Source organism: Phoxinus phoxinus, assembly GCF_949152265.1.
Source record: "Phoxinus phoxinus genome assembly, chromosome: 17".
Classification (NCBI taxonomy): Eukaryota; Metazoa; Chordata; class Actinopteri; order Cypriniformes; family Leuciscidae; genus Phoxinus; species Phoxinus phoxinus.
In genome coordinates, this window is record NC_136892.1 from 11,539,801 (window position 1) to 11,560,867 (window position 21,067).

General features: G+C 39.0%; 1 protein-coding gene across 1 annotated transcript in view; it reads right to left on the reverse strand.

Annotated features, from left to right (window-relative positions):
• The window catches only part of chm (CHM Rab escort protein), a 75,896-nt gene extending 69,772 nt beyond the window's left edge, over positions 1-6,124 (reverse strand). The window contains exon 1 of the mRNA XM_079585270.1: positions 6,014-6,124. Coding sequence (XP_079441396.1) covers positions 6,014-6,065 — 52 coding nt within the window. The 5' untranslated portion in view covers positions 6,066-6,124. The remainder of the gene's footprint in view (positions 1-6,013) is intronic.
• Between the last annotated feature and the right edge of the window lie 14,943 nt (positions 6,125-21,067).

Consider the following 21,067-nt stretch of genomic DNA (forward strand, 5'->3'; position numbering starts at 1 on the left):
TTGCTGTGTGAACGGGACATTTCGAGACTCACACCTGTAGGTAAATGTGGTTGTCAATCCCAAAAACAGTGTGAAAATAGCCATGGGAGAGTAACAGAATTTTCATGTTTGGGTAATCTAGGCTATACCTTTAAGCTACACAATATATTGGCAAATAATTGATGGACTCAGGCTTTAAAAGTTTGACATTCTATGAGTTTAGTCAGTTTACATTGCCTTAGATTTACAGTAAAACTATTATTGACTTTCTACAGCCGATACAATGCAGATTCTTTTTGTTCATGTGTCCAATAAGCAATATGGAGAAACTAGTGTTTTTTTATTTAATAATGACTCAATAACTAAACAATCATTAGCCTACAACAATAAAATGTGTAGCCTAATTAATCATTTATTTTCATTATAAAATATTTATATTTATATTATTAAAAGTCAAATGTCAAGTTATTTTTTTATTTTTTTTGAGGATCACAATTGTATTTTCCTCTTTGTTTTGGGCCTTGTCTAAATGTTAAGCTACACATTTCTTCACATTTTAGAATGAATGGCTGCTCAGAAACATAATCCAACAAAAACACTCAATAAGTAACTTTACTTGTGAATAACATTGTTGGATGCAAGACCCAATTGAGATCCAAATTTTATTGTTAAAAATTGTGGGAAATAATATAGGCCCATGTAAAAAAAAAAAAAACAATTTCTTTGTCAATATATTTGTAAAAAAATATCTCTAAAGCCGCGTTTCCACCGAAATTACCCAGAACAATTTGTCCCAGGAACCCCCGAGCTTCCCACTGGTATTTACGACATTGTGGTGGTGGTGTTCAAGTGCGTTCAACTCGTAAATACAAAATATATACGAGATGACTTGAACGCACCATAACCACCAGGGTGGATCCCCGAGAACTAATGGTTCCCATAGGAACGTCTTCCTGGTTGCATTCGCACCGCCAGTACAAACTCAGGAGTGACGTAAGCCGCGCTTGTTGTTGTGACTTTTATTTTGACGGCGCTGAGAACACCAGAGCCTGAGCAAACAAACAATGCTCTCATTCTCTGTGTTCATTAACTGTCTAAAACGTTATTAGATAGAACTGTTATACATAGAAAATAGACAGTAATGGAAAGTTATTAGCGTATACCGTGTGGTTGATGTCCAGTGTTGCTAACTGAGCAGATATACATAATCATGTTTTGCTTGGTCCCGTCAAAGTTGCGTTGGCATTTCTCCTCAGCGTAAAGGTTGAGAGGCCCATGCCCATCTATCACTGTTTTCCATGTTCGTAGAGTTAGTTTGTGGAGTAAATATATAGGCTACAATCTGTGTTTACGCAGCTTTTAAAAAAATTGTTTTGCGTGCCTTCAACCAATCGGCGTACACTAACGTCACGGATAGTTCCTATAGTGCTGGTTTAGACCCTACTCTGAAGTAGGAGCTAAATTAGTTCCTCCAAAAGAAGTTCCTACAACTAAAATTGTTCCCAGTTCCTGCGGTGCGAACGCCAAAATCCGGGTACTTCCGCCAATAGTTCTAACTATGAAAAGGTTGAAGGTTCCTCCGGTGTGAAAGCCCCTAATGATATGAAGCGCCGAAAGTTACTTGTCACAGGAGATTTCGTCTCTTAGCAATTCTATTTGCCCTTTTCATCGCATATCTTATATCTCCGTTATCATGAATCCCACGTCACACAACAAAAACACAGCTCTGATAATCACTGTGTCCTCCATTCTCTAGTAGTTCACGTTGTTGAATGGTCCTAGAGGAACCACCCTGGTGGCTAATTCCTAAGTGTTTTTAAACGTCTTTATATGTAATTTCTTAGGTTAATTTTGGAGTATAACATATACAGAAAGTTGAAAAACATATTAGATATGCATTCTGTAGATATATAAAAGTATTTGTGATACAAAAACAGATTTTTGGAGTCATCCATTGAACCTGATCAGCTCCAGACACCGCACTACACCAACTGCAGCAAAATACCCTGAAGCCAGGGGGAATTTCAGTTTGCTGTTTTGTTCTTGATTATTCTATTTCACTGTGGGCCTTTGAGCCAAACAATATGAAAAAAAAAAAAATGAAAAGGTCCACAGGCATCTGCTCCCACCTCAGCCGAGCCTGAGAGTCGACTCTCTGGGGACAGCCGGGTCAGGTGCGAGTTCACCAGCTGACGGGGCGCGACCGACGGGAACGCAGTCCTTCACACAGTCAGAGGGTCTAGCAGGCATCATTATGAGGGCCGCAGTATTCATTAACAACTGCTCCCTGTCCATATCCCCATTTGTGCCTGTATCCAGCAGCAAAAAACGGGGGTAACTAGGGAGTCTGGGACAAGCACGCTTGTCTGAGCAACCTTGACACGGAACAGAGTCTGAGCAGAAATAGTCCAAGCTGTGAGTGTCCCCGTGTCACCGGTTGCCTTGGGACCAACTGGCTCTGGTGGTTTTGCATGAGCGGAACCAGAAGTGGGCCAGATATATTCATTTGCACACCATCAATCACAGCACGAGAACGTTGCTCTTAGCAATCGCACTAACCCCTCTTTTCTTTTTTACCCATCTACCTCTCCTCCCCGTTGTGAAGAACAATGCCCCGCACCGGGGAGAAACTTCATCTCCCACTGGCTTCGGCACTGTCCTGAGGATCTGGCCTGCATATAAACACACTTCTGCGCGTTTGAATCAGGACACAGGAGAGAACGAGGACAGTATCATTCCAGGGGACTCGAGCTGCACCACACAGTCCAGTAAAGTATCCGAAGCACAAACCTACAATTCACTGCTGGGTTTGAAGCAGGTCACAGAGTCAGGGTCAGCTCCAGTTCCGTTAAACCACAAACTGGTTTATGTGCACTACTTTAAAGCACTGCTGCACTCAAAGTAGGGCTAAACTCTGGACCAGGCCTGGGAATGTTAAACTAGGACTGGCCACTGTGAAACTCACTGTTCATTCTGGGTTCTGGTTTGATACCTGCAAATTCACAGATTACGGTAATCCTGTATAATAACTGTATTGCAAATTGCTTTGAATAAAAAGTGTCTGCTAAATAACTTACTAAAATAACCAATTATAATTATAACAATAATACATTTCATTATAAATATTTGTATATCTTGTATCAGATTTTGAGGATTTCAGATGTTTTATACAGTCAATAGACAAAAAAAATAGACATATTATTAATATTTGTAATAATAACTGTTGGAAATAACAAGTTCATAATAATTATTATTAGCATAAGGTTTAGAGAATTTCAGATTTTTTTTTATATTGATAAATACAATACACAATAAAATTGTTCTTAAAATTATTATTAATAATAAATGTTATTATTCTTAGCAATTTGCATCAGATTTGGTGAATTTCAGATGTTTTAGCCTATACAGTCAATCGACAAAAAGTTTTTTACAGTTTTTCTGAATTGCTAAACTCAACTCCATTCTCTGAACCAAATAGCCTAAACCAATATATTGAATAAATCGCTATTTCTGCCAAATCTTAAACAAGTTCAGAAAACAATCTGAACAATCGAACAAAGATAGAAACAATCTGAGGGAGAGAGGAGGAAGAGTATGTGTAAGATAAGAGAAAAAGAGGACGAGGACGAGAAAGAACGAGGTGTGGACAGTGTTGTCAAGGCTGGATGTGTCAGACTAGATTTTCCCTTTGTCTGCCATGAGACAACTGTGATGTGGACAAAGTCCTCAGGCCAGCCAGCAGGACGACATGATTTTGAAGCAGAATCAATCTCTCATTGACCTTGATTTTGCAGTTGCACAACTTACAGTATTTGAGTGTACCGTAACATGCTTTTCATTTAGAGTTTTATTTGACCTTTTTGGATTTTGCAGTTGGACTGTTGTATTTTTACAGTATATGCAAGTGCTGAATATACAGACATTCAATAGAGAGTACAATACTACGGTATACTTGCAGTGCATACAGTATTCAAAATATTCACCTTACTCGGTTGCAATTACTATAGTTTTTTATGTAATTGACCATTCGCAAAGACCCGCCCCCTTTAGTTACTGTTGCTATGTCCGACAAGCCACGTCGCTCTCACGCCACACCATGTTCTCACACATGTGAAAAATACATTGCGGACCAGAGAGGACACTGACCGGCAGACAAGACAGACCAGGTTACGGTTGATATGAAACAAAGTCTCAACTTTCAAATTTGGTCGTTTTTTAACGAAATTTAAACAATAAATACCGTTTTGTGGCTCTTTAGTGTGTCGTGACCGATTGCTGTAAAGCCTCTTAAAGCTGCTCGTGAACCGATCATCTCTTCCTTCTAGTTCATGTATAGCATCAAATAAACATGAATGAACATCAGAAGGAATGTTGTTTTAACCGTATTTCAAGTTCAAATCCTCCAACGTTAATCTACTAACTCTTCTGACTGCTTTGTCGGACAAAAATGGCGGATTATGATTGGTCAGATCGCCTGTCAATCAAACTCCCGGCGAAGGGTCAATTGCAAAAAATGTTGACTGTATACAATATAGATAATTGTTTTTTTGTAACGTTCTGGATGCGGTGGTTAGTTGATGAATTTATGTTGCTGATGTGAATTTAACTATCTTCAAGTCATTGATTAGCATATTCTGTCATGATAATCTATAAATCGCTCGTGTGGGAACTGTTGTAAGATGCCTACAGAGTGATATGATATGTGTGTCGTACTATATTGCATGTGAAAAGACGGATGCGACAGCTTTAGCTTGAACTCTCAAATGTGCTTTCCTACAACAACTCTTCCTCTTCTCAACATGGACTGCGTGTTCCCGGGGGCGGGGTTTATGTACATTTAGGGTTAGTAACCCAGGAGGAATGTTGTGTAGTCCCCACCAGCCGTTTGTTGTAGTCCTTAAAAAACTATTTCTTTAAAAGCAAATATCTCGCTTTGCTTTGAACTTTGAGCGTTGTAACTCAGCAGATGTTGTTTAAGCTCAAACAGCAACATTACACACTAACTAAAGTTAGAAAAGTGAAATCATAATCAACCAACCCTTTAATGTTTTGAGAAAATTGGTGAAGGTTTCAAGACATGTGTCTTAGCAATTGTGAAAAACTGTAATATTTTTAATAATAACTGTTGACACCTGTTGGAAATAACAAGTGCTCATAATAATAATAATTATTATTATTATTATTATTATTTGCATCAAGTTTGGAGAATTGCAGATGTTTTTATATTGACAATAGACAATAAACAGTTGTTATTAATATTATGTTCACACTTTAGATTATGGTCCAATTCTCACTATTAACTATTAACTACGACTTTTCCCTCATTAAACTCCTAATTGTACCGCTCATTAATAGTTAGTAAGGTAGGCTAGTTGTTAAGTTTAGGTATTGAGTAGAATTAAGGGATGTAGAATATGGTCATGCAGAATAACGCTTTAATATGTGCTTTATAAGTACTAATAAACAGCCAATATATCCTAGTAATATGCAAAACTATAAGCAACTAGTTAATATTGAGCCATGCTGATATTGCTTGTACTTCAGAAAGTACTTGTCTCTTCAAAAACGGCCAACTTAAGATTTAAGCAACGAATCAAAACAGAATGTCACTCAAGTATTATGATCCACAGTTATGAAATAACTAGATTAAGGAATGACAGTGACATACAGAATGAACACAGTGAAGTCAATGTTCCTCCATCACCTTCTCCAACTCATCTGTGATTCAGCAGCTCTCATTCATGGCCAGCCTGTCACACGCTATTCTGGGATTTATTTTCCTCTATCTTTCCGTTTCCATATCACACATTTTAACAGTGAAATGACTGTCAAAAGAAAAGAAATACATAAATCCTGTTCCGCATCATTATGTCAAAACACACATTAGCTTTAGCGTTCATATGTCGCTGTGTCTGTAGCAAAACACAGAGACTGTCATCCTACACCCATTTTCCATAGCGAAACCGGGCACAAAATACACGTCTGGAGAGCCAACCATTAAAAAAATCATCATGTTAATGTAGGCATTTCGTACCTGTTCCGAGAATGACAACATCAAATTGAGATGGGAGATCCTCCGCAGCCATCTTGAAACTACAGATTATCACGTGATACGCTGTAGCGTGACGTACACTTAATGTTTTTATAAAATACCATTTAAGCACACAGGAGCCATAAATGTACTCAGTCTGTTTCTAAATGAATACTGCATATTCTAGAACAAGCATTAACAGTTATTCTCGGGTATTAATGTCATGTCTCCTATTCTTTTATTTCTCGTGTATCTTGGCTGAAAACCCTGCTGATTTTTAGTCAGGCTACATCTGAATAACGACGAAGAATACACTGCTCATGTTGTTAAAGTGTTTATGTTTTACAACTGTAACAAAACAACTATAGCCTACTACGCAAGTAGGCTAATCTATCCAAATAAAGAAATATAGGCTACAGATGAAACTCGAAAAATTAGAATAACGTGCAAAAGTTCATTTATTTCAGTAGGCTAATTCAACTTAAAAGGTGAAACTACTATATAGACTCGTTACATGCAAAGTGAAATATTTCAAGCCTTTATTTGTTATCATTTTAATGATTATGGCTTACAGCTTATGAAATCCCCAAATTCAAAATTAGAATATTGTGAAAAGGTTTTCATATAGCCATAATCATCTAAATGATAACAAATAAAGGCTTGAAATATCTCACTTTGCATGTAATGAGTCTATATAATATATTAGTCTCACCTTTTAAGTTGATACTGTGAACTTTTGCACCATATTCTAATTTTTTGAGTTTTTCCTGTAAAATAGTGAAGAAAGTCTTTACCATTTAATTAATTGTCTTTAATTCACAAAATGTTAACCAATGAAATATTCCATTGTCTTTTTAAAAACTGGGAAGTTCATAGTGTTAGGTATGGGAAAAACGAAACTTTTTTTTATATTCGCTGATGGCTTATGTTCCCAGCTGCTGTCAACAACATAATATTGTTTCTTCAAATAGCAGTAGTTGGGAAGAGGTGTTAATGATGAGCTGTCAAAATATACCTCCTGGCTCTCACAGCCACTGACAGCCAGCTATCAAGATGTATTTAAACACACACACACACACACACACACACACACACACACACACACACACACACACACACACACACACACACACACACACACACACACACACACACACACACACACACACACACACACACACACACTCTAAAGACATCTAACTGTTCATTATTAGAGATATAATATATATATATAAATGCAAGAATAGGCTACATTTAGAACTTATGAGAAAAGAAATTAAAAGAAACAGTCTAATGCAAAGTTATTTTAAAAGGTCGTTTTGAAGCCTGTGACAGCTTTTTAATTGAATTATAATGCCTTCACGTGCTATCTGAATATTTATCATAGTCTAAATATAGGAGTTTCTAAGAGTTTAACTAGGAGTTTTTTAGTTAAAAATCGGAAATGAATCATCTCTCAAGTCGTATTTACCACTGAAAGCTCAGGGATAATTTTGATACCCAAGTTCCCGAGATGGGCGGGCCACAAACTTGAAATATGGCGGTGGGAAGAACGATTGCTGCTCTGATTTGATTAATTTTTTCCACAACAGCTACATTGCCTTGTCTTGTCATTAAAGTAGTGCATATTCATTGTTTTATACACTGCGAAAATAGCCTGCATTTGACAGAAATTCCAGGATCTTATAGCAAGCTGACTATTTAAGTAGTGTGTTTATTGTTATAGTTGTGAATGAATGGGACCGTGCTATATAAATATCTTTTTGACTTTAATAAGATTTCCCTAATAAATAAGCCATGATAAACCTTGGTGTCCTTCATGATTCCTGTTCTTTCCAATACAAGGCACTTAAGTTGAATGCGTCGAAGTGCTTCAGAAGTGGGAAGTAGGACATTTTCGAAAGCATGTAAAGGCAGCATTAAATTGGGACTCTTGTAAAGAATACCTTTTTTTCTAATTAATGACCCCTGTTTGATTATTATATCATACAAATGCTTATTTTTCTGAATCTTGTTCATCTAGGTGTAATGTCCTGTCCATAGACCCCACCAGCCCCACATAACATCCATCGTCGCGTTGCTGCATCCAGAGCCCAGCCAGCCATCAACCCCAATCATGGATTACAAACCAGAGCCCACCGCAGACGGGATAGCTTACGCCAGCCACGAATCCTGAGCCAGAGCCAATGCCCACTAAGGAGCCTGAGCCTGCAGCCACATCCGCCACCAAGACTGAGCCCCAAAGTGAGTCTGTCTGAACATGTGCGTGAACCGGCAACATTCGTGAGAAAAGACATTGGTGGAGCTGGACACTGAGGAGTGCTTGATAGACTGGAAAATGGAGGTAACGCTTCCTACGCTGCCCTGTACCTTCTGAACCTTCATCATCGCCACTGGTCCTGCCCAGAATAATTCCTGTTTCATCGTCTTGTAGACCAATTTCGAGCTGACATCACAGTTACGTTACGCCGCTAACTGGAGGCAAAACAAAGGGAAAACTGGAGGCGGCCAATACAAACCAGCACAGATTCGGCTACATAATAAGGGGCTTAAATTATTATTATTATTAAATGTCATCTTGTTGTTATCACGTTCACCGTCTGTCTCTGCACTACATTCCCCAGAATCCTCTTTGGCGCACCTGCAATTACTCTCCCCTGAGTATAATTACCTGCACCTGTTCACAATCAGCAGCCTCATCAGCAAGCTCTAAGGCCATGTCCACACGGACATGGGTATTTTTATAACCAGAGTTTTTCCTCTTGCGTTTTTGAAAAAATCTCCGTCTACATGAAAACGCAAAAACACGCTATCAAGCGCCGTCAAGAGCATTCCACACCAGCAGGCGGCGATATAACCCTAACCGTAAAGCCACGTTGGCCAATCAGAAGCCGTCAGCGGCGCACAATCTGACGTCAAACACAGCGGATAACGGCGCACACTTTGATGTCGCAAGGCAAAAACTCCGGTTTTACTGTCTACACGACAACACTGCAACCGGCGTTTCTGAAAATCCTCACCCTGGCAGGGGTGGAAATTTAAAAAATGTTCGGTTTTAGTGACCTGATACTGCGTTTCCGTGTGGACGAACGGGCGAACCGCGTAAAAAAAGTCACGGTTATAAAAATACCCGTGTTCGTGTGGACAAGGCCTAAGACACTCACCATAGCCCCAGTTCTTGGTCAAGCCTCCAACAGGAACAGACTTTGATCCATTGTCTCTGATGCATCCAGATTTCTGAGAAGTAACGTATACTTACCTGTGAAGCACTAACCTCTGTATCATTGTTCCGCTGTCATATCCTACTTGATTCCATGTTACCTGGGATCCTGCATCCTCCTGAGCTTCTTGTGATTCCTCCGAACTTGTATGCTAGCGACCGCATCTGAAAGAGAAAGGACAAGTATCAATGAACTGTGACTGCTTAACATTAACTAACCTGAAGAGAACATGCTCACCTGTTGTCTGCCCCACACCGAGTGATCTTCACCGAATCTGCACCTGATCTCACTGAATACTCACCCTGCACTCTTGTTTGCTTGAATAAAGCTGTGTTTGGATTCACTTACCTCTGTCTCCGTGCCTGTATCCTGACCGTTGTGTTGTTGGGTGCAAGAATCTATGAAAAATGTATATGCTGTATCTGGAATTTTTATTTCTGATAATTTTATTACCACACAAGTCTTGTACGTGACCATTCAGCACATAGTTATAGGCATCTAAAGATGTATATGCCCTCAGTTTCTCTTTACGCTCCGTTTCTCTATCGGGTAGGTGTAGAAGTCAGGCCACTCAACCGGAGGTAGCGTTAACGTTAATCCTGTCAGATCGTCCATCCATTGACTGAGCGTGTACGGGTCAGCCAATCTGGTTCCGTCCGTTAAAATTAACTTTTGCAAATAACAATCGCGGTCCTGGACAGTGAGTGACCTTGTACATTAAGATAAAATCGGATTTTCTCCAGTCATTGTTAAAAAACAAACATTGTTAAAAAACACTAACTTTTTGTTAACAAAGCTAAAACACAAACTAACACACAAACTAACGTTAGTGAAGCGGCCACAGGGATCGTTCTGCCACCACCTAAACTCCACCCACTAAAAAAACATCATGTTTACTAACTGAAAAGGGGTCTATTTAGGAGTTATCCTCGCTGATCCCACCTAATCTCCCTCTTCCTCCTCCACTGCAATTCTGTCAGCCCCGCCTTCTCCCCTAACACCATGCCGTTGTGTGGTTAAGCCTCAGGTCTTCCAGCACCAGCTTCGTCCAGCAAGTAGATCCCCCGGCTCCATCTCCAACCGCTGATCTCGTCACTCCAGCTTGGTCCGTCGACCTGTCGGCTCCACCCTGGCTCCACCTCTCTCCGGCTATGCCTTGGTCCTCAGTCTCACCGGCTCTGCCTCAGTTCTCAGGCACTCTGGCTTCCACCTCGGATGCTCGCCACTTTGGCTCCGCCTCGGCCTCCTAGACCATTGGTGTTGGCCGTCCCCATCTGCTCTCCGTCTGCGCCCTGGAATCCACTTCCTACGGCTTCATCTCCGTTAGTTGGTCCTTGAGTGTTGTCAGCCAAATCCCCACCTTAGCTCCTCCCCCTGTCGATTCCACTGGGCTGACAACAACCACTCTGAACAACCACTTGGCCACTCCTCCAATCATTGCCTCCCTGACTCCTCCCACCATAATTGCCATCCTTGTTCCTTCCACTGGGGCTTCGTTTTTCACCAGTCCCTCGTCTGCCTTCTGAACCATCTCCGCGGTTCCTTCCACCGGGGCTTCGTTTTAAACCGGACCCTCATCTGCCGCCAGAACCACCTCCTCAGCTATTTTACGGTGCGAGGCAGCGCCGTCCCGAGTGTTCTGTCACAGAGTTATGCTCAGTTTTGGTTTTGTTTAGTCACCTGTTTTCTTTTGATCCTTTGTTCTCCTTTTCCAGCCACTAATCAGTTTCCATGGATATTCATTAGTTCATCACAGCTGTTCATTGTGGCGAGCAGGACGAAGCCGAAGGAAGAGCGGAAGCACAAAAGGAGGAGCGACGACAGTGAAGATTGAGAGAGGCCAGGCCTGGATTTATGTTGTGTTTTATTATATGTGGCAGCAGTCGTCGTTGAGGGATGTTGAACATTCGCCGGTTCCCACCTCCTTCTTTCCACAACATCTAACCTTACATTCATCATTTAGTTCATCACCATGTGTATAAGTTCCTCACCTTCACTCATTATTTGTTCGGTATTGTTTGTGCACGGCACACTGTTTCAAGTTTTTGGCTTATGTTGAATAAAGACTGTCGTTATTTGTACCTTCGTTATTTTTCACAACGGTATATGTTTTTTTTGTTTTCTCAGTCCAGTCCTGAGTCCAGATTGTTTTCTGTGGGACTGATTTTTAAGAAGTATTTGAACCCGAAACATGTAGACAGGAACAGGCATCTTAAAAAAACTTTGTTGTTTTTAAAAGAACATTGTAAAAGAATGTTGGTTGATGTTATAAGTTCACAGAACTTTCGCCAGTTTTTTTTCCCGTCAGATGATTAAACTACACATATCTCCAAAGTAAGCTTCTGAACCAATTGCTCCTAAAACAAAACAACGGGCCTTTTTAGAAGCTTAAGGGGTTGCCCACTTATAATTCATATATTTCAAGAACATTCTCCTTATCTCGAGATATGCCAGAATGCACCGGAGAATATATTTCAGAGGAGCTTTGTCTATTCTCTGAATATTCCTATCTGCATGTTCCAGATGTTTCTGCGGCTTTCTTCATCGCCAGTCAAGGGTTTTGAAAAATCATCTTGTATAAGCGTGCTGTGAAGAACTCGCTTTCTATTTTCTGCATTCCGTAGATCTCTAGAACATTTTTTTGTGTGTGGTGTAGTTCATTGGTAAACAAAGAGAGATGACCATATCTCCCGAAACAGAAAGAGGCAGCACTGATAACCCTTAAGACCTTCCTTTTTCACAGCTTTCTTGACTTTAACATCACAGTCTTTGTCACTGATACTTATTTCTTAGGCCGGAATGAGGACAGGTGTTTATAGCTTCAAATAAGACAGATTGGTGACACTTGATCTCCCTTAGTCTGCCTTTTTTTAAGCACGTCTTGTCCGTGCTTAAAACAACAGCGGAAAACAAGACAGATGGCTTACAACAGGAGAACCCTTTTTTCTTCTCTTGCTCGCTCTCCCTCTCTCTCATATCTGACGCACCAGGGATGCTTTTAACAAGAGAGTTTGTCGCAGTGTTTGTGATGGAGGGGTGTCTTCGTGTCAACGGCATGTTCTCTGGGGGATACGGCTCTTTTTTTTTTAATCTGAGGGAGAAATGAAAAGCAAAACCTGTGTGGATTGAAATCATTTCGTGTTGGGTTTCATCATGTGCCATCACCCCGTATGTTCAGAGGCATTTAGTTCTGGCTGGTTTTGAAAGCAAAATCAAGGCGACGAGCGCTACAATGCTTTCCGCAAGAATCAAGCGCTCTTTATCTTGCGAGAGCCCGCACCTTTAGTCATAGTCTTCTGTGAGTTCCTCAGGCTTTGATGCTCGCTTCTAAGAGCCGGTGGAGATAAAGTCCTCATTCACGGCTTCTGTGTTTGGAGAGTGCGTCTACTTTTTTGTTGCCCGTTAATACTTTCAGGCCGGGTAAAGATGTCTCCAAGGACGGGTCCTACCATCTCCTGCTTGACTGCTGTATCGCACCAGCACTTCGGAGAGTAAATGTTGATTAAGAAGGATTAAGATTAAGATTCTGACAAGGAAAGAGTACACAATTCATCAACAGAGCCACCGTAACGATAACTAGACTGTATAAGTTGCAGGCTTTGCCGCCAGTGTTTGTTCAAAGATCTGGCATTCGTTCAGTCAGGGATTTCTAAATACTGTGGCAAAGTTTTTCATACTTAACTGCAACTTTGAAGTGGAATTCAAGGAGACTTCACAGTTGATTTGATTTCTCCCTCAGCTCTTTTTGAGGGTGGCCATCTTGAGTATAGAGAGAGGTGAGCAGTGGCAAAGCAACGCACAATGACACCATCTGTCAGGCCCCTCGTAAACTCTCCAAATGAAACATCCACGAGAACATTATTGCATTATAAATCTCGCCGTAAATATAAATTAAATTAGAGATCAGTTATCAGAGTGTGTCAGTCCGTGAATGCATGGGTGATGCAGAAATGGCCTGATGAATACATATTAGTGCTGATAAAACACATGTAAATATTGTAATGCCACAAGTACAGCGGTATCATTTTATTTTTTATTTTTTTAAATTGAAACTGTGTCAAGATAGATAGATATAGATAGATGATAAATATAGATAGATGATAGATAGATAGATAGATAGATAGATAGATAGATAGATAGATAGATAGATAGATAGATAGATAGATAGATAGATAGATAGATAGATAGATAGATAGATATTGTATATTGCATTGCGACTTTACTTTACAACAAATCTCATTAATTTATTTAAATGGTAAAGTATTACATCATAATAGTGCTTGTTAATGTCTTAATTTATGCTGATTTAAAGGGATAGTTCACCCAAAAATTAAAATTATGTTATTATTTATTCACCCTCATATCTTTCAAAACCTGTATGACTTTCTTTCTTCTGTGGAATATAAAAAAACTGTTTTTTTTGTAATTTAACTCATTTAACTATTTAAAGTAAAAGTTGTGTTTTTTTTTTTTGTCCCTACAATGGAAGTCAACACAACCAAAACCGTTTGGTTACCAAACTAAAAATATCTTCTTTTATGTTCTGCAAAAGAATGAAAGTCACACGGGTTTGGAACAACATGAAGGTGAGTAAATAACAGAATTACATTTTTTTTGGGTGAGATAGGCCTATCTCTTTAAATAAGACAAACATTTCATGTAATTAGAATCTAATGGGATTTTTTTTTTAAGAAAAAAAAATCAAGTAATATAATACAATAATAAATCGTATTACAATTAAAAAAAACTCTAATTAAAAAAGATCTTAATGGAATTAAAAATAGCCTTCACTTGCTTTATGCAAAATAAAGATATTGCATTAAGATTTTTATTTTTGTTGGAAACCTGAGATTCATCTAAGGAGCATTTTAATAAATAAATCAGGTCACCTTGAGATTCCAACAGGCACTTTACTGGACAACAGGACCCTTCTACGTACGTAACGTTCACCATTATCGTAAGTCCACATCACTCATTCAAAGCGCTGAAGACAGCACAACCCTAGAGTTGAAAAATGAAATAACACATTTCAGTCTGACGTGACCGAAACAGTTAACCTCCATTGGCCACTTTTCTCCCAGAGTAATTTTTGTTGATGGTCAGTGCCGTACACACACAGCCGGTGTGCCTTCGAAAGCACGAGGCTCTCACAAAAAGGTCCAGTCACCCGTGATTTGGCAGCAAGTGTGAGAAGAGTGTCCTTAAATCATCTGTGGTGGCTTTCTCGCAGAAATTAAGTACGTCGAGCATACTCAAGTGACAGCTTGTCTTTTCTTAAGTAGTATTAAAGGGTGATATTTTACCCTAAATTAAGAGTCAGGCAACTTTTTGGCACGTGTCACAGTCACAGCCCAAATGGATTACTGAACTGCTGATGTATGTAGCAATCCGTTGAGTGAAAAAGATCTGGGAGTGTAATGAATTTAAAATGCTGTAATAGACATAAATATTTATCACGAGTGACAGTAAAATTAGAAACAACATTCAATTAAAATCAGTTGTAATTTATTGTTGTTATTGATTTGCGTAAGGTGGAAATTAATGCAGAAACATTTCATTACACCAAGAATGACGCTGATCTGCTTTTTGGCCTCGGTGTAATATTTTACATTACTATTAAAACACAGCCTCTGTCTGAAACATGAACTCTCTTCCTCTCTGTCTCACCTTGTCTCATCCATTTCCAAACATTCCTTTGTCTCATCCATTATTACCTTGCCTGTGTTCTTCTCTGCTTGTCTTTTGTTTCATCACTGCAAACCCGAATAAGTTGGCAAAACAAAACAAAAAATTATTTAACTCAATTTTTTTAAGTTAGGAAATTAAAAGTTCAGAAATTAAAAGTAAGCAGAACTTGACTTGACTTGACATGTAATCAATGTGAACACTTTTAAAACTTAACTAGCTTTAATAATCTAGTTTTCTTACTAATTTGTCAACCGTACTGTATGTTATACAGAAGACCTTGCTGTATGAGTGCAGCTATATAAAGATTGTATAGATTTTATCTCAAATCAAGCTGCATGTACCACTTGTCACCATGATGGTAACTGTCCTAAAACCAACATTAACAGAAATTCTTCAAAATTAGCATAACAATCACTTATTAATCACTACTAAATCTCCCACTTAACATTAACCTTACACAAAAATAACATTATATTACACTTAATTTTAGCATTTACTCTCCCTTTTGAGTGCCATTGGCAAAGCATGCTGGGAAATAGACATCCCAGCCGCCGTTTCGGTCTAAATTAAAATAAATAATTTTATAACACTCAAAATAAGGAAACAGTTCAATTTACTTAAAATATATCAGTTCTGTGAACTTGAAAGAAAAAGAAAGTGTTAAATACTCATAAAAAGGGGGCAACAGTCTAAGCAGAGATGCCCAGACTTCCTTCTCCCTATAGCCACTTCCTCCGGCTCATCCGGGGGACACCGAGGCGTTCCCAGGCCAGCCGGGAGACATAATCCCTCCAGCGTGTCCTAGGTCTTCCCCGGGGTCTCCTTCCGGTGGGACGTGCCCGGAACATCTCCCCGGGAAGGAGGCATCCGGAACAGATGCCTGAGCCACCTCAGCTGACCCCTCTCGATGTGGAGGAGCAGCGGCTCTACTCTGAGCTCCTCCCGAGTGACCGAGCTGCTCACCCTATCTCTAAGGGAGCGCCCAGCCACCCTGCGGAGAAAGCTAATTGCCTGTATCCGGGATCTTGTCCTTTCGGTCATGACCCACAACTCATGACAATAGGTGAGAGTAGGAACATAGATTGACCGGTAAATCGAGAGCTTTGCCTTGCAGCTCAGCTAATTCTTCACCACGACAGACTGGTACATTGACCGCATTACTGCAGAAGCTGCACCGATCCGTCTGTCAATCTCGCGTTCCATCCTTCCCTCACTCGTGAACAAGACCCCAAGATACTTGAACTCCTCCACTTGAGGCAGGAACTCTCCACCAACCATAAGTCTGCAAGCCACCCTTTTCCGACTGAGCACCATGGCCTCGGATTTGGAGGTGCTGATTCTTGGAGGTGTTCCACGACCGGGACGAAAACCGCACTGTTCCTCCTGAATCCGGGGTTCTACACAAGTTTATTTGACTGAACTAATTAGTTTAATTTAAGTTTGTCCTACTCAAACCAATTAATTATTTTGAGCTTTAGGGTTTACAGTGTTATATCTCTTTCTCTTATTGTTTCTCATTGTATTGTCTACTTTGTCTCATCTTTATCCGTTACTATCTCTCCACATGTCACATGTTTTTTTCTGTTTTTTGATCATTTTGTCTCTTCCGGTCTTGACACTTATCTTGTATCTTCTTGAGTTGTCTCATCTCTTCACATTATCTCTTCACATCACATCTCTGTATTTCTCTGTTTTGTTTTTCTATTTTCTTTTCAATGCTTAACTAGTCTCTTCTGGTCTCGACTCATCTCATCTATGCTTAACTTGTTTGTCTCCTCCTGTTTTATCACTTTTCTTTTCATCTAGATGAGTGCCTCATCTCGTCTCTTTTATGCTCAACTTGTCTCTTCTTGTCTCCTCTCATCTAGTATTTGCTCATCTTGTCTTAACTTGTCTCTTCTTTTCTCATCTCTTCTTGATTTGTCTCACCAGCCTAATTCCATCTTGCCTGATTTTGACATGTCTGTGCTTAGCTTTTCTTGTCTTGTCTAATCTGTTTTCTTCTCCTCTCTTCTCTGCTCATCCCTTTTCTTCAAGTATAATTCTTATGACTCCTTTCCTCTCACTTGGTCTCATCGCTATCCATTGCTATCGCGTCACATGTCTTGTATCATCATTTTGTCTCCTCTCTTCTATGCTCATCTTGTCTCAAATCTCTTGTTTCATCTTTTCCTTCAATATCATCTTCTTTTATTGTGACTCCTTCCCTCTCACTTTGTCTCATCACTATCCATTGTTATCGATTCATGTCTTGTGTCATAATTTCATTGCCGGTTGTCTTTTCTTGTCTCGTCTCCTCTTGTTTCGTCTCTTCAAGTATATCATCTTCTCTCATTGTATGACTCCTGCCCTCTCACTTTGTCTCATCGCTATCCATTATTATAGCTCCACATGTCTTGTCATAGTATCTCCTCGCTCTCTTCTGTGCTCAACTTGGCACTTCTTGTCTCCTCTCATCTCGATTTGTCTCACCTGTACTCATCTCATCTTTCCTCTTCTTATCTCTTCTCTGCTCAGCTTGTTTTTGTCTCATTTTCCCATTCTTTGCTCATCTCCTCTTGTTTGTGTCTTCTCTTCAAGTATATCATCTTCTCTTATTGTATGACTCCTTCCCTCTCACTTTGTCTCAAGTTATATGTCTTGCGTCATCATTTCATCAACTCTCATCAATGCTCATCTCTTCTGTGCTCAGCTTGTTTCTTCTTGCCTCATCTTTTCTATACTCTTTTGTTCACTCTTACTTACCTTTTCTCTTCTCTTAATTTTATTGATAATATGTGACCCTGGACCACAAAACCAGTCACATCAGTCATTTTCTTTTTAAATTGAGATGTATACACTGTAAAAAAAAATTGGTTTAACTTAAAAAAGCAAGTTACCTTGTTGCCTTAAAGGTATAGTGGAAGATTTTCCCGAATTTTAGAAAAGAACCGCTCTCTCCACTTTTTGAAATAAAGGGACATGCGCAACACTCTACCTGATCCCGAGAGGGAACGCCTATTAAACGTGTGCACGAGAGAGCATGCACGAGCCTGCACGTGCACGCTCTGTTTACAAGTTGCTGTCGGCATGGCTCATCCAAGCCTACTTTCAAAAAGAAGATTTGCCCTTTTTCCACTGTCACACATTGGAATTATCAAAAATGAACACACAAGGTTTTATAACATTTCATCGTGATACCTTTTACCATTTGGTCATAAGGCTACTTTAGACAAATTGCGATGTTTATAGTGTCTGCGCGGTGCGTGACTTGTGCCAGGGCTAGCATCGCTAATCATAGCTTACATTAACTTTTACTAGCAGTAATTTTAAATGGATTTCTCCAAATAGCATGCCAAACTTTACCTGTCGAATAGAAACTTCGCGACTGAGACATCAGTGGAAAGCCATTTGCTTTTAGCGCACGCCAGTGTGTGAAATATTCTCCCAAAAACACTCTGGTCTTGTTTCTTTCTTCAGAGGTCTTTCTCTTCTTGTCATACAAATCGTAGACACTTTTTCTCTTGCGACCCTCAGACATTTTGAAAAAACCCAGTGAGAACGGCGAGCTTCAATGAATGGCTGAAACCGTAGCTCACCACACATATACACCTTAAAGTACGCATGCGCAGAAAACGAAAACTACCTAGGGACGAGCACGTACGATGGCCTTACGTAAACATATCACCAGAATGATTGACAACTAGGTGGACCAATAGTCTTGATGATCCACCCGGAAAAAGAAAATCTTCCACTATACCTTTAAAATTTTGTTGTAATAAAAAATTTGAGTTACAGTTTTTCTCAATTGCTAAAACACAATTTCTGAATCCTTGCTCCATTTTCTGAAAACATTAAACACAAAAACCTCATCTTCAAGCACTATTTACAAAACCTCTGACTCCTCTTGCAAAATGATACTTTCACCTCAAAACTGTTTTACCATGTGTTCAAAATCAAAAAAATCAAACACTGCTATCAATTCAAAAATCAAAAACTGTAATACAATGAAGAAGAATGGTTTAATAAACAGAAACTCAAAATAGTATGTTATCTTCACACATTAGTTATCGAAGTTGATTTGACAAAAGATAAAAAGTTGTGATAACAAATCATGAAAATATTTTTTTTACAGCGCATCATCTGAAAGCTGAATAAATAAGCTTTCCATTGATAGGATAGGACTATATATAGGCCTATATATAAAAAAACATTGAGAAAATCGCCTTTAAAGTTGTCCATTTATGTTTGCGATTGTGCTGCATTCACTCTCAAAAATAAATGTTTTATATATTTACGGTAAAATATACTAAATATCTTCATTGAACATGATCTTTACCTAATAAAAGGGACATTTATGAAAATGTGGTTCATGTAGGTTGTCTACAAACCAGAAGGTTGGTGGTTCTATCCCCGGTCACATGACCAAGTGTCAAGGTGTCCATGAGCAAGACACCTAACCCCAGCTGCTCCCGACGAGCTGGATGGCGCCCTGCATGGCTGACACCGCCGTCGTTGTATGAATGGGTGAATGTGAGGCAAGATGTAAAATGCTTTGGTGGCCATGAGTCTGTTGAAAGCGCTATATAAATGCAGTCCATTTACCATTAATGATCTTTCCTGATGATTTTTGGCATAAAAGAAAAATTTATAATTTTGACCCATACAATGTAGCTATTGTTGGCTAATGGCTATTGCCACAAATATACCCGTCCTAATTGTAACTGATCCAGGGTCACATATTAAGATTGTTTAATTTCTTGACTTTTACATTTAGATTAACAGACGTCAGCTCTTAAGTAGTATTTGTCTTGTTTTATATGATTAATTAGGCTACTTCCTATAAGATATTATATTTAGTTAAAATGTGGATTTCTCAGATGATAAAGGCTTAACACTGAAACCAGTGTTTAAATCTAATACTGCTTAGACTACATATACATATATTATATATAAAGATCTGTGCGTATAAGTGGTGAATATGCATAAGCATTGGGGCGGTGCTGAGGGGGCGGTGCATGTGTCTGCAGGGCCAGGTATGATAATCAGGTATTCATTAAGATTAAATATAAGACGAAGGGCTGAGGTGCGATTGAAAGCTAGGTAAAATATGTATCTAATTTTCTAGATTGCCACCTAGCTTTTTAATTTCAGCAGGTACTTGGCAGAAATTTGCATGGCATTTAGGCACCTCATTACAATATTAATCTTCCCACAAAAGTTGCAAGGGCTCAAAGGTTAAGCATGATTCCTACATTCATTTTACAACGACTTTTTTTGACCTGTATAAAGATTCTCATTAACAAAGGTCCTCATTTGCTTCAATAAGTGGTTCATAATGAGAGCAAAGATAAAGTATTGAAAGGAAAAATGTGAATCAAATGTGTTACAATAAAAAAAAAGAAATTGCATTAGAGACTGACATTTTTTTCCACATTTTTTCATAAATGCAATTTTATGCAGAACGTTGTTCTCTATTTAAGTCACTCCATATATTTTCAGAGGGTCTGTTCTTCTGTTAATATCATTGAATTAATTTATAAATGTTAAGGGGGGGGGGGGGATTTGGGCGGGGGGCTAAACGAAAATAAAACACCATATGATGTTAGAGATAACATACTGAAAAATAAGATGTTAATTTGGAGTAAAAATAATCTGTCAGGTTTTTAACATGGGTACAAGAACTCAAATTATGACAAATAGCAATTATACTAGCACCATAATAACCTAAAAGCAAGCCACTTCACATATTGCTTCAAATTAGGCCAAATGTTTAAACAGCGAACTCTATCTTTTATAAGTTGCCTAAAAAACAATGTTATAACAACAGAAGTGCTTATTAAAAGCTTAGTCAGTAAAGTTAGTTCACCTCAGTTTACCTTAAGTGTTGCATGTTATACAGTAAATAGCAATAATGTTTTGGGACTTAAAGTCAGTTTGATCACAAATAAGAAGCATAATAAGTCATGTATCTTTCATGTTGTCTTGATGATATTCTCATGCTTGTTATTGCACTGTAATTTATTTTAAAACTGAAGACTGTCTGTGAGACAGATTAAAAGATGATGCTGCAATAATACGATGGTATGGCAGGACAGATGTGAACAGCTCAGCTGTCATATTTAATATTTGTTCATATCACAGTTGGATATATTAGTAGAAGAAATCT